At 43.0% G+C, this 13,583-nt stretch overlaps 1 protein-coding gene across 2 annotated transcripts in view; it reads left to right on the top strand.

The window, feature by feature from the left end:
* Window positions 1-13,583, top strand: part of pigg (phosphatidylinositol glycan anchor biosynthesis class G (EMM blood group)) — a 209,385-nt gene that overhangs the window by 129,297 nt on the left and 66,505 nt on the right. For both annotated transcript variants that reach the window (XM_015953332.3, XM_054737951.2), the window contains exon 12: window positions 1,007-1,170. In XM_015953332.3, coding sequence (XP_015808818.3) covers window positions 1,007-1,170 — 164 coding nt within the window. The remainder of the gene's footprint in view (window positions 1-1,006; window positions 1,171-13,583) is intronic.

The following is a 13,583-nucleotide window of genomic DNA, read 5'->3' as shown; positions in this document are numbered from 1 at the left end:
GCTGTATTCGAGTAGTGTTCAAAACACTTATGGGAAATACTTCAGCTGCAAACCCTGCTAGTGGCACGGTGAGGTCAGAAATCGAAGTTCTCGCTGGAGAGTCTTTGACTCTCTGCCTTTAATTGTCAGACGTAGCTGTAGGCCTTCATGGATTCATTTATCTCCATCTGCAACCAAACGGCCATCCAGGCGTGCTTACTTCCTACAAATGAGCCTGTTTCTTCAAATGCTGCCATGTGGGCAGGAACATTTCTTTTCAGAGTTGTGTTTCTTTGAACATTTCGGACTCTGAACAAGCTGCATCAAACCAAACACACCGGCTTTGATGAGATACTGTCTGTTGGAAATTTCTTGTTGTTCCGTATTTTCCCAAGCAATAAATTTGCTGTTGGTACAAAATGAAATTTGAAACATCTCAGCGCGATTTCAACAAGAAAGCAAAAGTAACAAAAAAGTCATTCTGCGGCCTCCAACCTGCTTACTCAGGTTTACTTTTTGTTTGAAATGGGGTTTCGTCCTCACAGATCAGAAGAATGTGTGCAGATGGAGAAGAAACAGTTAGTGGATGTGTTGCAGTTTGCAGATCGTCAAAGAATTCAAAAAGAAAGTTGTCTTTGATCTCTGCTGAGCTTTGCAGATTTTATTTGTGAGTGTACATAAGATGAAAGCACACACATATGACAATCACTAACTCCTGGTTCTGCTAAAGACATGTTAATAATACTGTGAGGTTTGGATTTTAAACATGGAGTCAATCGTACTTTGCTCCTTTCTGGATCCAGCCCCTAGTGGATGAGGAGGGAATTACAGCTTTTGTCACTTCTGCATTGGCTTCACTATTGGCATTTCCCCAACAAAAACATCTGGACCACTGAGAAGTTAGAATAACTCCAGAAACCAAAGATCTGTTTCTGGAGAACTTTTATCAGTCACATTTTTGATCCTGTCAGCTTGTTTCTGCACCCTTGGCGAAGCTAAAAGAACTTTTTTGTCCGTGTTCCTGCAGGGCAACTCCAACAACATAGCCACTGTCGACATTTCAGTCGGCTTTGTTGGACTGGAAAGCTACATCGAAGCACCTGCCATCGTTTTAACATCCCTCAGCACTTACGCAGGCCCCCTCCTGTGGGCGTGTCACCTGGTCTGCTACCTGAGCTCAGAGAGAGAAAGGTAAGAGGTTTGAAAGACGTTGCAGAAACATCTAGTTTGCGCATCTGCAGTGAAATATAGAGGTTGGGTGAATTCTTAATTCATGAATTAGTCAACAAAGGAACTTGTTTTAGTAGTTATAGAAAGCAAACACTGTTTGCTGTAATATATGGAGTTTATTGTCCATCGCCAAAAGGAGGGTGGTAATGATCTGTCTGTTAGATAAATATCTCATGAACCACTGATTAGAGTGGAGTAAAACTTTCAGAATGTTTCATCTAACTTGGATCTATAACAGTGGCGGCTGGTGAAAAATATTTTTGGTGGGGCTGTGCTATTTTTTATTTTTAAACAAACTTGTGCTTTGTGAGCTTTGTGCACAACTTCACTATTTCCTGAATTAAGCACAGCTGTTTTATTTCCTGCCTTACATCATTGGACAAACTGATTAATCCAGGTGTGTCTGACTATTGGCACGCTGCCTTGCGGACCAAGGTTGAAAAATACTGCATTAAATTGTACATAAAATAACACGACCATAAATGGTAAATAGGCAATGCAAGAGGCAAGTAACAAAAACATTTTGTTTAATTTCAACATTTGAGTGAACACGAAAAATTATGAGCAGGTCGCTGTTACAGTAATGGTAGTAAACACTACTTAGACAAAATGCCAGAAATTTACACTGTTAGGACTTATGGAAAGTGGAAACACTTTCATAGGAAATAATGTCATCAGTATCCTCTTACAAATGGCATATTTCCCACTTTTTGGGACAATAAAACATTTCTGGTTCTCAATGAGATGTTTTTACTTCAAATGTAAAAACATCTCATTGAGAATCAGAAATGTTTTATTGTCCCAAAAGCTGGGAAATTTGTTTGCTGCAGCAGAAGTGTAACTAGTAAAATGGAATCAGACTGATGTATGTACAAATTTACTTGAAATACACATTTACATGATTAAATATGTATAATAGGTATGTGTGTTGAAATGAGTTTTTACAGTTGTAGAGAAATAGAGTGATGAAACTATCTAGAGTTGTATTTTAATATACTGTAAGTAGATCACTTGTTATAATCAGAAGAATAGGCTGTTTTTATCATCAGGGAGTTTAATTAAACACTCTGTATTGACTTTGAGACAAGAAAAGAGAGAGAGTTGGGATCATTTAAGAATCTTTAATTTCTTAATCATAAATTCTTAACAATCTACCAGGACTAACACTGTGATGGATGAAAATGGATTTGGATGTTGTGTTGGTGCGTGTGTGTGTGTTTTGTTCAGGATCTTTAGGCTGACGTCATTGAATCTGGTAGTCTGATTGTTATGACTAGATATCACGAGGCTTATAAAGTGATGACATGAGCTGCTATTTTGCCGTGTACGTACCCAGTGGGGGCCTCCCAGGTAGATCAGGAAATGCCAAGTCTGGAGACCTCGGATGTGTACTGGAGCTGTCGAAACAGCGATCGCAGCATTTCAAAGCCCGTCTGAAGGGTCGACCCCGGTACCAATCGGCAGCGTCAGCAGGTGCTCTTATTTTGAAAGGATGTCGTCTGGTTGTTAAACGACGAATATCTCCAACTTCACAGTTCTTAGTTTAAAGAAGAAAACACATCTGGCCAGGCTGTGCTTCTCTTTCTTATGACGGTGAACATAACTGAAGTCAAAATGGAACTGAGCTTAAAATGGCGTTGCCTTGTTTTATATCTCTGAATTGTTGATAAGTTTTAGTAAAGCGGATTGGACACTTTAAGTCAACAAGCCAGATTCTCCTGCGGCAGCCGAAAGCTCTGATTGGTTGGAACAATGTGTCATGCGTTTCTATGGAGATGAGGGTCAGTCTGTCTGTGTAATAGTCCTGTTTTCATTAAACACATAAATCATGACATCTTTATTCCACAGATCATTCACTTGATTATTATTGATCAACATCTGTTTCGACTAGCTTTAATCACAAATTAAGTACTTTGATTATTGAAAAGCGTTCTTCTTCTCCTTCTGGCTCTTCTCCTGGAATGTAAACAGTCTGAGGAACACCCGACCTTGGCGTTTTCTACACGGGTGTTACTGTGCACAGGGGCAGCTGTGTGGAGCTGAAAATAATGAACTTCATAACGTTACACAGTTATTGCACATTAAACAATGTACATGTTATTAAACAAATGTCCCGGTTTGTGGGACAACCAAGGATTTCTGATTCTGATTGTCTTGTTTACAGAAATGTAATGTACCGCTTACCTCTGCACCCAGCTGCTGTTCTCCCTGTCCAAACGTCCTCCGTTTCTTTGTTGGCTGCTGCACTGATGCGCTGCATTCCTCAGTCAGAGAATGAATGGAGTCCCCAATGAGACACAAGTTCCACATCCACCTTCTGTGGATCCCATCCGTTGTGAATAACAAACACAGAAAGCAAAATAACGCATTAGCGTGATTCCATCCAGCTAGCCACTGCTTCCTGGTGTACCAATTTTGGGAGAAGCCTCGTGTGTACAGTTTACCCTTCTCCTTGTCCTGCTGGCTTATCTTTACGTCGGGCTGATCTGGTCCAAGCTCTCTGACATTAAGTTTTTCCACCATAGTTCTCCTCTCGAACGGATACTGGAGAAGAGACCAAACTGAATTCAGTGGCTGCTGAGATCCGGTATCCATGTTGTAGGCGCACTGGCGTCCATGTCTACGTCTGCGTCACGACCGTCACGAGTCTTGACCAAAAAGTGCTGGAGTCGAGACTCTCCGAGTTCTACCGAACACCAACGAAAGCCTTGGCGGTAGCTCTATCGCCCATCATGCTTCTGAAACGTTCTGAAACAACGTTGACGCTGATTGGATACATTCCCATTCCTACCCTTTGATTTTCTTGTCAGCAATTGGACAACTGGTCCCGTCTTGTTTGGGCGATTGAAAAACAGCACACAGCCTCCACCGCTCGGCAGAGATCGGCAGAGACCGGCAGAGACCAATATACTTATATATTAGTGGTGGGCATAGATTAATGTTTTTAATCTAGATTAATCTCACTGTAATCTTGGAATTAATCTAGATTAATCTAGATTAAAATGGCTCATTCAAATTCTGCCGAAGGCATATGTGTGTGCTACCTAGATAATGAATAAAAGCAAGTCTTTGAGAATGGAGGCGTATTTCTTGTTTCAATAATGCATCACAGACTGATAAAGCAGTTTTACTACGATAACTGATGATGAAAATAAATAATGATCAATAAGTATTTGTGTTTAATAGCTGTTTATTCAGTTCAACAAATTCTGCACTGTAGGTCTACAGAATAGGTCATGATTAACTATTTACAGTCAGTAGCATTTGGTCAATCAGTCCAAGCTCTATTTCTCCTTCTTCCACCAGTCACTCAAGCAGACCAGCTTGTTCACATGGTCTGGTGACAAACTAGATCTTCTCTTCTGCACAATATAGCCTGCTAAAGAAAAAAGTATATATATATATATATATATATATATATACACACACACACACACACACACACACACACACACACACACACACACACAAACTATCTGGCCTGGGGAGGGGGTTAAATTTCTGGGGTGCCCTTCCAATGCCCCCCTTTAGTTTGCATGTAGGATCGCCTCTGGTGAATAGGAGCGAGAGCTGGAAATGATGCCACAGCTCACCTGAATGAGCAGAAGCCAACTGTTGCTGTTGTTGTCTCTGAAAACGGCGAGGGGAGTTATCCTAGCTCAACTTTTCTAAACTAATATAAACATTTATGAGTAAAACGTTTATTATTACAGGTGAATTTGAGTCGAAGCCACATGAACAACGACCTGTAGAAACAATTTATCACTTTATTACAATAAACAGCTGCTAAAAGAGCTAAACTTAGTTGGAAACCGCACCCGTCTGAGAAAGTCTTGTTTTCTCACATCCGAGCGCTGCTTCGGCCGCGGGGAAAGTGTGGCCCGGGGAAAGCCCGGCTGGAAATGTCGGAGGTAAACAAAACAAAATAAAAAGAATGAAAGTCGGATTTACGGATTAAACTCTGGTGAAAGTACAAAAATTATTTACTTGTCCCGCGCGATGAGAAGGGAGAAGCGCTTCTGGCAGCGAAGGTGCGACTGTTCGGCTGCATGGGGAACATTAAACTCCGCGAGCCTGGCGTCCGTCCATACGTACGATGATCCGCGCCGAATATACATCCGCGCCAACCAGGTATCCATCCGCGCAATGTGAAAGTCATAGTTTACTTAGTATAGACCCAGATCCCAACCCAACATTGAGAATAGATTAACGGCGTCATTTTTTTTATCGCGCGATAAGAGTCTGGCTTTGCTGCAGCGCGTTAACGCCGATAACGGCCCACCCCTAATATATATATATATATATATATATATATATATATATATATATATATATATATATATATATATATATATATGATTTATTTTTGTTACAAAACACACAATTAACTTAGAATATGTGATTATTGTTAATTTTATTTATTTATTTTTTAAAATAAAAATTAAAAACACAGGGGAAACTGGGAGGGCGGCGCCCTATCGCCCTCTACTGGCCAGCCGCCACTGATCTATAATAGTTTACCTTTTGAAGTCCATCCAGATCAAAACGTCCAGTTACTGGACAATTAACAAACAAAGATGGCTGAAACTCAGCCAGGTCAAGAGCTACTCAGGTAAACATTGGTGTCATAGTAGCTGAGGGTCACGTGTTATCAGGTTGTGCAAGACTTCTGTTAAAAACCTTGATATCACTGTAAGCCAACCATTTTGCTTTTGCATCAAGTGCATGTTTGACCAGAATGTCTCCTGATCTACTGGATGGATGTAATGAAACTATCAGGACGACTTGACTAGGACTGAATAACTTTTGCAACTCAAAGCCGTTACTTACGACGCCCGCAAGCACACTGACCTCAGTAAACACAAATATTTCTACACTTACAGTACAGGCCGCAAGTTTGGGCACACCTTCTCGTTCAGTGTGTTTTCTTATTTTCACGACCATGACCATTTACGAAGGGGCCGACAAGTGCTAAACAGCTCTGGGAACTCCTTCAAGACTGTTGGAAACCATGTCAGGTGACTTCCTCTTGAAGCGCATCGAGAGAATACCAAGAGTGTACGACGCAGTAATCAGAGCAAAGGGTGGCTATTTGGAAGAAAATAGAATATAAAACATGTTTTCAGTTATTTCGCCTTTTTTGGTTAAGCACATAACTCCTCATTCATAGTTCTGATGCCTTCAGTGAGAATCTACCCATGTAAATGGTCGTGAGAATAAAGAAAACACACTTTTGGCCTGTGCTGTTTCTGCTAGTTTTGCAGGCACTGATCCAGGGATGTCTCTAGTATTGAGAGTCGATTGGCCTTTTTACACTGTGGTCAGCTCGGTCTGGCTCTGGTAGGGTCATTGCATTTACATTGGTGTCCGTGTGTTGTCTGAGCGAGCTGACTGCTTTTTCGGCGGTCCGTTTCACGCTGAGCCAACCATACACGCCCGCCATTGGATAATCTGGATGCAGTGGGGTAAACGTGTTCAGCTACGGCGGCAGGGTGAGGACTGGGCGTCTGCTGTGAGCGCTCTTGGATGAGAGAGGGCCCACTTTAGCACCGCTGCTCAGTGAGAAGGTGAGTTGTGTGCTTCATGTCAGCGTCTCCAAAAGCAATACTGCTCACGCTCGATTTTGATTAGCGTAGCGCTTATGAAGGACGCAACAGGCATTCTGCACCACTTTGGCAGACCTGCTCTTATCCTCGTCCACGTCCGTGTTCCTGAGTAGGCCGTGTTAACACGACCTGGAAGCATGGGGGTGGGGTTTCCCCACCCAGCCCGTGTTGAGCTGACCAAAATGTAAATACGGCTAATGGGGCTTAGCCCCCCAGGGTTATAGGAGGGAATTATCCAGGGCTGTATGTAATTTTATGTAAATAATAACTTGACTTGTAGTCTTCATTTGTAGTCCTGCTACTAGTGCTTATCTGTGTTCGGTGCACAAGTGCTTTTGAATGAATGTGGTAAATCATTTCTGGGTTTTTTGCAGTGAAATGAAACTAACTGGAGTCACTTGAACATTGTCCGACGAGTCCTGCGTCTCATAACCACATTCTGTATTTGTGCTTCAGCTGCTTTTTGGTTCTACCTCAGTGGAGTGTGCAGGTGCACTGAATTACACTTTTAATTTGTTTACTCGTGCTAACACACAGAGTTTCATGCAGCGTGTCAAAATGCACTGCACAACACGCCGACCGGAGGGAGACCAGTAACTGGTCTGGTGGATGTGTGGAAGCAGCCTCCCCTCAGCACGAGGTCTCTGTGCAGCACTGAGCGATGAGGTCTGTGGCTGGAAAACAGCTGCTGCAGGAGCCAAACCTGGAAGGACGTGTAAACGTAGACAAAATATGCTCGTTGTATTGATTTAACCTCACATCCGCCTCCCAAATACCAGCAGTGGGAATGCTGGATCCGCTCTGAGCCTGTAGCCTGCAGATTTGACGAACACAGCGGCTTTAGCACAAAGGTTTTAACAGAAAGTGAGTTATGTCCTGACATGACTAGAATTCCTAACACTCTTTGTTTCTGAATCAGAAATGTTTAATAATTCAGCATTCCTTGCAGTGGAACGGTTTGCTCATTTTGAGCGCTGCTGTTAGCCATGAAGATGTCTAAAAGTCAAATCAGGAAAATAAAACCTAAGAAGTCCAACTTCCTTAATTTATTCCACTCTCAAGCCCAAACGCTGTTCATGCCTTAAAGAGCAAGTTCACAGAGAGACTCGGTGTTTTTGAAATACAGTCGGAGTTTCACATGCCGACTGAATGTGAAACTGGTCTTCTACCCCTATTTCCTGCATTAGCCACCAAAACAAAATGGACGGGGAAACACTTGGATTAGAAAAGCTAGAAAATTCCACGTCACACTGTAAGTTAGCATTCACTAAGTCACCCATCTTCACTCGAGAAGAGGAAGGCTGTTATTGTTTTAGTTTCCAGGAGAGAGCAGAGCACGTCTCTGCTAGGAGAAGCTAATCGTTAGCATCAGCAACTCCACCAGGCTTGTGTTATTTGTGGAGATAAGACATCAACATTGCAGAACAAACAGAATCAGTGCTAGAGTCGAGTTGCTGTTAGCCAATCAGAGAAGAGATGTGTGAATATCAGGAAATAAGATTCTAATTCCTGCCGTCTGAAGCTACCCTCTCCTCTGGCTCACTTCTAGTTCCTGAAACAAGAGCGTGAGCGCTTTTTCCCCACACAGAGGCATTCATTTACACTAGAGACCACTGCAAATGTTTTGGATAAATAAGTGAACTTGGTCTTTAAAGTGGGTTCTTCAGGTGGTACAAACTGACTTTACGTTACAGGAGCTGCCTTCCTCTTATTGGAGCCAGATCCTGGAAGTCCTGCTTACTCACCTGCACACAGTACGGTTTTCAATCACCATGGATGGTTTATCCCTTGAGGTCCACGTGGCAGGGGTGAGGTGGTGCTGCTCACTCCTATCACGTGGACCTCAAGGGATAAATCAATCCTGCTCAGTGGTCAACTTTCTTTCCGGGGTCGCCCATGAAGACAGTGGGAGGGTGAAATAAAAATTGTTGGTTTTATTGTTTGGCAGCTTTTGGTTCATTTGTTAGAAGATGTTCCCTCTGCTGAGTTCAGGTTTGACCTGTGGTGTTTTTCTAAAACTGAAGATGAGACAAAACAGCAAAGACTAATTACATCCCTGAAAACGTTTTGACCGAGAGCCCCGACTTTCCCTCAAACAGCAGATGATGGGTTCTTGCTGTCGTCAGCAGTTTCACTGTAGTTTTATGACTGAACAGACAGATCACTGTCAATGTCACATAAACATGGCCGCCCCTGGAGGTCATCGCAGGAATCTGACGGGTTCCTCCTGCTGCTGAGGTCCCATTAAATCCAGCTTGTAAACACTTCAGTACGACCGTCCGATCCTATTGTCCCTTATTGCTTACAGCATGGAGCTCTCCGCAGAAAGCCCCAGCTGTGTCAGGCACTCAGAGGTATCGAGACAAACGAGACTAAAATGACCTCGGCTTATTTAGGATTCCACCTGCAGCTTCAGCAGCGTGACCACAAAGGTGCGTACCGGGAAAGGACCGCTCTGCAGGTTTCCTTAAACCAGGGGTGTCAAACTCACACGGGGCCAAAATGAAACTCTGGGACGGAGTCGAGGGCCAAACTTCATATTTTTGAAAAAGTGACGGCAAATTTGCACATTTTCTTTATCAACATAAATGCAATTTTGAACCTTTAAATTTGGAAACAAACTTATTTCTGCATTAACACTGAATGTGGAATAACCAGATTACACACGAGCAAGTCAGTTTTAAATAAAACACATCAGTGGTATTCATTACTTGTGGTATAATCAGCATTTTTAAATCTATTCAGGATTTATGTTTTCTTGTTTATTCATTTTTCTTATTTTTTATTCTCCTTTTGTTCTCCTGTAATACGTGTCATCGCTGCTGTGACGTCTAGCTTTCCCCACTGAGGAACAATAAAGGGATTTTCTATTCTATTCATCTATCTGCAGCCTTTCCACTTCCTGTTTACTGTAGGTTAAATCTTTTCTCACGGGCCAACAACAAAATAAAATATCATTTTATCTTAAATGAAAATGCAACATCTCACCTGTTAACTTTCATGTTTTGGAGCAGAAAAAGAGCATCAAACCAACATATTTAAAGCTCAGTTTGCTCCACTGGTTTACTGTGATGCTCACCTGTTCCAGCCAGATACCTGCATCATGGGGTTGATCTGAGCTGAGGAGGAGACTCCTGTTGTTTTGTTCATCTTCATCATAATAATGACAACATTAGATGACAACAGGTGCTCACATAGGTTTGTGCTGATGAACATGTCTGAGCTGCTTGACCGCGTTGTTGTGTGTCGGGGAGGAAACACAACCACAGAGTCGTGCTGGTTTGAGCGTGTCGCTGCTCGCTGGAGTTATATCAGCTCTGTCTGGACGTTAGTTGGAAAACTTTCTCTTTCAGTCGTGAACACATTACTGAGCGGCTAGAATCTCCGTTTCTGGGCTTCAACGTCAGAAAACAGCTGAGTGAACTCGGCGCTGAGTGAGAGGAGTGTTTAGTTTGTCCGAGACAGCGGAGCTGCAGACACCGGCAGCAGGCGCTGGAAAAAACACAAAGGAGGGGGCACGTCTGCTCCGCGCTAACATCGCAAAGCATCATGGGAGTTGAAGTCTTTGCGGTAAAATCGGCCAGCGGGCCAGTTTTAATATATTTTTTGATATTTATCTCGCGGGCCACATAAAAATGCTCCGCGGGTCTTGTGTCTGACACATGTGCTGTAAACACATGAAACGTTCGTTCTCTGATTTAAACCCCAGTTGTAAGGAAGCTGTTGCTGTCGACACTTTCCTGCAGCTCGCCGCTTTTATTATCATATTTATTATTCATTTGTCTTTTTTCAAGTCCACTTCTCGTTTTGAACGTACATCAAGATGAAGCTTAGCATGATTGGTTTTCACCCTGCTTGGATATTAGAGACGTTAGTCACACGGGGTGACACGGTCGCTGTCGGAACTTCACAGCCTAACAAACTCAACCGGCCACTCTGACGTGTACGCCCTCAGCCGTCTTTACCCGTAGCTCGGCGAACTCCGGTGGTTACGCGTTTGTCTTCGAGTCCCGGGGTTCCGGTCGTCAGTCTTCAGCTCCTGTTCTTCCATCGGAGTTACTGTGACATAACGTCACACTTACCAGATCCTTTTCTCTGAGGGCATATGTGACTTCTTCACAAATTAAGCAGCTTTTATTACAGACCTCTGAAGTTAACAGTCAGCGGGGCTTCTAGTTATTAGTCCAACGCTCTGGGGCCAATTAAAATAAACATTTTGGAAAGCACCTTTTAGTAATAGTTGTAAGTGACATTTCATCAGATTTAAAGGTGTGGAACTCTGGAAAAATAATGTAATGATTATATTATATTTACATCCTAATTAGTCGCTCTGAGTTCTTCATGCAGGCTGCACCTGCACCAGGTGGGGGTGTAGCAGAGATGTATTCATGCCAGAATGTACCGTAGGCTCTTTAAAACAAACCCTTAAAGCTGAACTCTGCTCCTGAGTTAAAGTGAGCAGAATAGATAGCAGACTTGATCTGATCCAGAACCACAGTATGTTGGTCATTCATGCACCTTACAGCTAAGCTTTTGGACTCGCCTGATGTTTGTAGACGCACTTGGACCTGAAGACTCCTGTTTATACCTTTAACGATTCCTTAAAGAGGAGGTTCAGAGCCCTGAAGGTTTGTCTGGATTTTAAAATTAGATTTGAAGTAAACAGAAATGATCTTCTGTAGGCTCCCGTTAGGAGCCTCTCTGCTGAGTCCTGGACCAGCTGAAGACTGTCGAGGGCTTTTAGTTGAAACTTATCCAAGACTGGAAGAAATGAAGACATCAAGAACCATCTTAAGTTACTGTTTTGACAGCAAAACTTTCAGTTTGGAATTTTATTTATTTATTTATTTATTTATTTTGCACTTTACAGAAATCAGCTTCCGTAGCCGAAGATCAGTATCTCAGTGTCTTGTTCACAAGTGAGGGAAAGATGGAGCGCAAGATCGATCTCTACTCTAAATCCGAGACGGTGGTCTTGAGTCTGAAAAGGGTAGAATGGTCAGGGAGGAGGTCTCGTCTCAAGTGGAGGAGTTTTAGTATCTCGGGGTCTAGGTCACGAGTGAGGGAAAGATGGAGCGAGGGATCGATAGGCAGATTGGTGCTGCGTCTGCGGCGATGCGGGCGTTGTACCGATCTGTCGTGCTGAAGGCAGAATTAAGCTGGAAGGTGAAGCTCTCGATTTACTCATTGATCTACCCTCACCTATGATCACAAACTTTGGGTAGCGATAGAAAGAATGTGATTGCGGATACAAGCGGCCTAAATGAGTTTTCCCCACAGGGAGGGGCACGGATCTGCTGTTCCTCCTCATCGAGAGGAGCCAGTTGAGGTGGCTTGGACATTTGGTCAGGATGCCTCCTGGATGCCTCCCTGGTGAGGTTTTCCAGGCAAGTCCAACTGGGAGGAGACCTAAAGGAAGACCCAGGACACGCTGGAGGGACTGTGTTTCTCGGCCGGCTAGGGAACGTCGTAGGATTTCCCTGGAGGAGCTGGTCCAAGTAGCTGGGGAGATGGAAGTCTGGGCCTAGCTGCATAGGCTGCTGCCCCGCGACCTGACCCCGAATAAACATCTGGAAACAAATGGATGGACTTTACAAAAATCAGACTGGCATTTATCAAAATCTTGTTTCAGTCGCTTTTCAGTTCCAGAGTGTGGCCAGAAACATGAAAAAGGTTGTAACAGATCTATGGCAAGTTGAGAACATGTTCATGAAGGTTTTTCCATAAAACCACCTTCGTATGAAGCAATTTCACAAGCTCTGTTCGTGAAATTTCGCTATCTTATTGTCTCTGGTGTGGTTGACTGAACAAACACTTCTAATGTTTTTTCTGATTATAATCAGTCACTGAGTTTTTATGCACATGAACGTGAACAGGTCTCCTACACCTATCTCCTGCATTAGTTGAACACTATCGGCTAATGAAGAGCAGCAGTCTAAGTAAAGTAAAGAAGATGAAAGATCTATAATTTTCATCATGAGAGACAAAACGAGGGGAAAATATTATCTGATTTTTAAAGAATTTATTTAGCAAATTATAGTGGAAGTATTTTATGGAAGTGTATGTGTAACAGAAATCTAATTATTATGCAGTAAGATTGCTTATTAGTTGTATTTATGAGTCAGATTTGGCAGTGCTAATATGAAAATGAAAATTATTTTCTGCTACTGCATAATAATTAGATTTCTGTTACACAGAATTAATGAAGTCCATCTCAGTACTTTGTCACATACCCTTTATTGGCATTGACAGAGGTCAAACATTTACTGTAAAGGCTGATTTATGCTTCTCCCTCTGCGTCAGCGCGGAGACACGCAGCTCTATAATCCGTCCTTGCGTAGGGCCCCGGCAGGCACGCAAGTACGTACGGAGTCGAGCCCACTTTTTTAAACATCCGTCGAACGAGACGGAGAACGCAAGCTTGTGATTGGTTAGGACCATCGACATTAATATATGGACAAGGGGTTTCCATCGACTCCAATAACAAGTTTTTCTGCTAAAATGGGAGGTGGCCACCACCGCCATTTTGACCGTGTCACAGGTTCCGTCAAGCCCAGACAATTCCATAAAAGGGAAGAGAGGTGGAGCTGAGGGTGGGGCTGTAAGGCTGGGATCAACTGAAGACACCCGGTCGAACTAGCTACAAGCTAACCTGAAGCTAACCCAAAGCTAATGCGGAGGTGGGAGCTAAGCTAAAGGAGGTAACAACCTAGCTACAACCGGAGTTAACTGTGCACCACACCAGAGCTTCTGAGTCAGAGATACGCC

This window comes from Nothobranchius furzeri, chromosome 1, assembly GCF_043380555.1.
Source record: "Nothobranchius furzeri strain GRZ-AD chromosome 1, NfurGRZ-RIMD1, whole genome shotgun sequence".
In the NCBI taxonomy this organism is placed as follows: domain Eukaryota; kingdom Metazoa; phylum Chordata; class Actinopteri; order Cyprinodontiformes; family Nothobranchiidae; genus Nothobranchius; species Nothobranchius furzeri.
The sequence above is the reverse complement of the archived record's forward strand: the minus strand, read 5'-3'. Positions and strand labels throughout refer to the sequence as shown.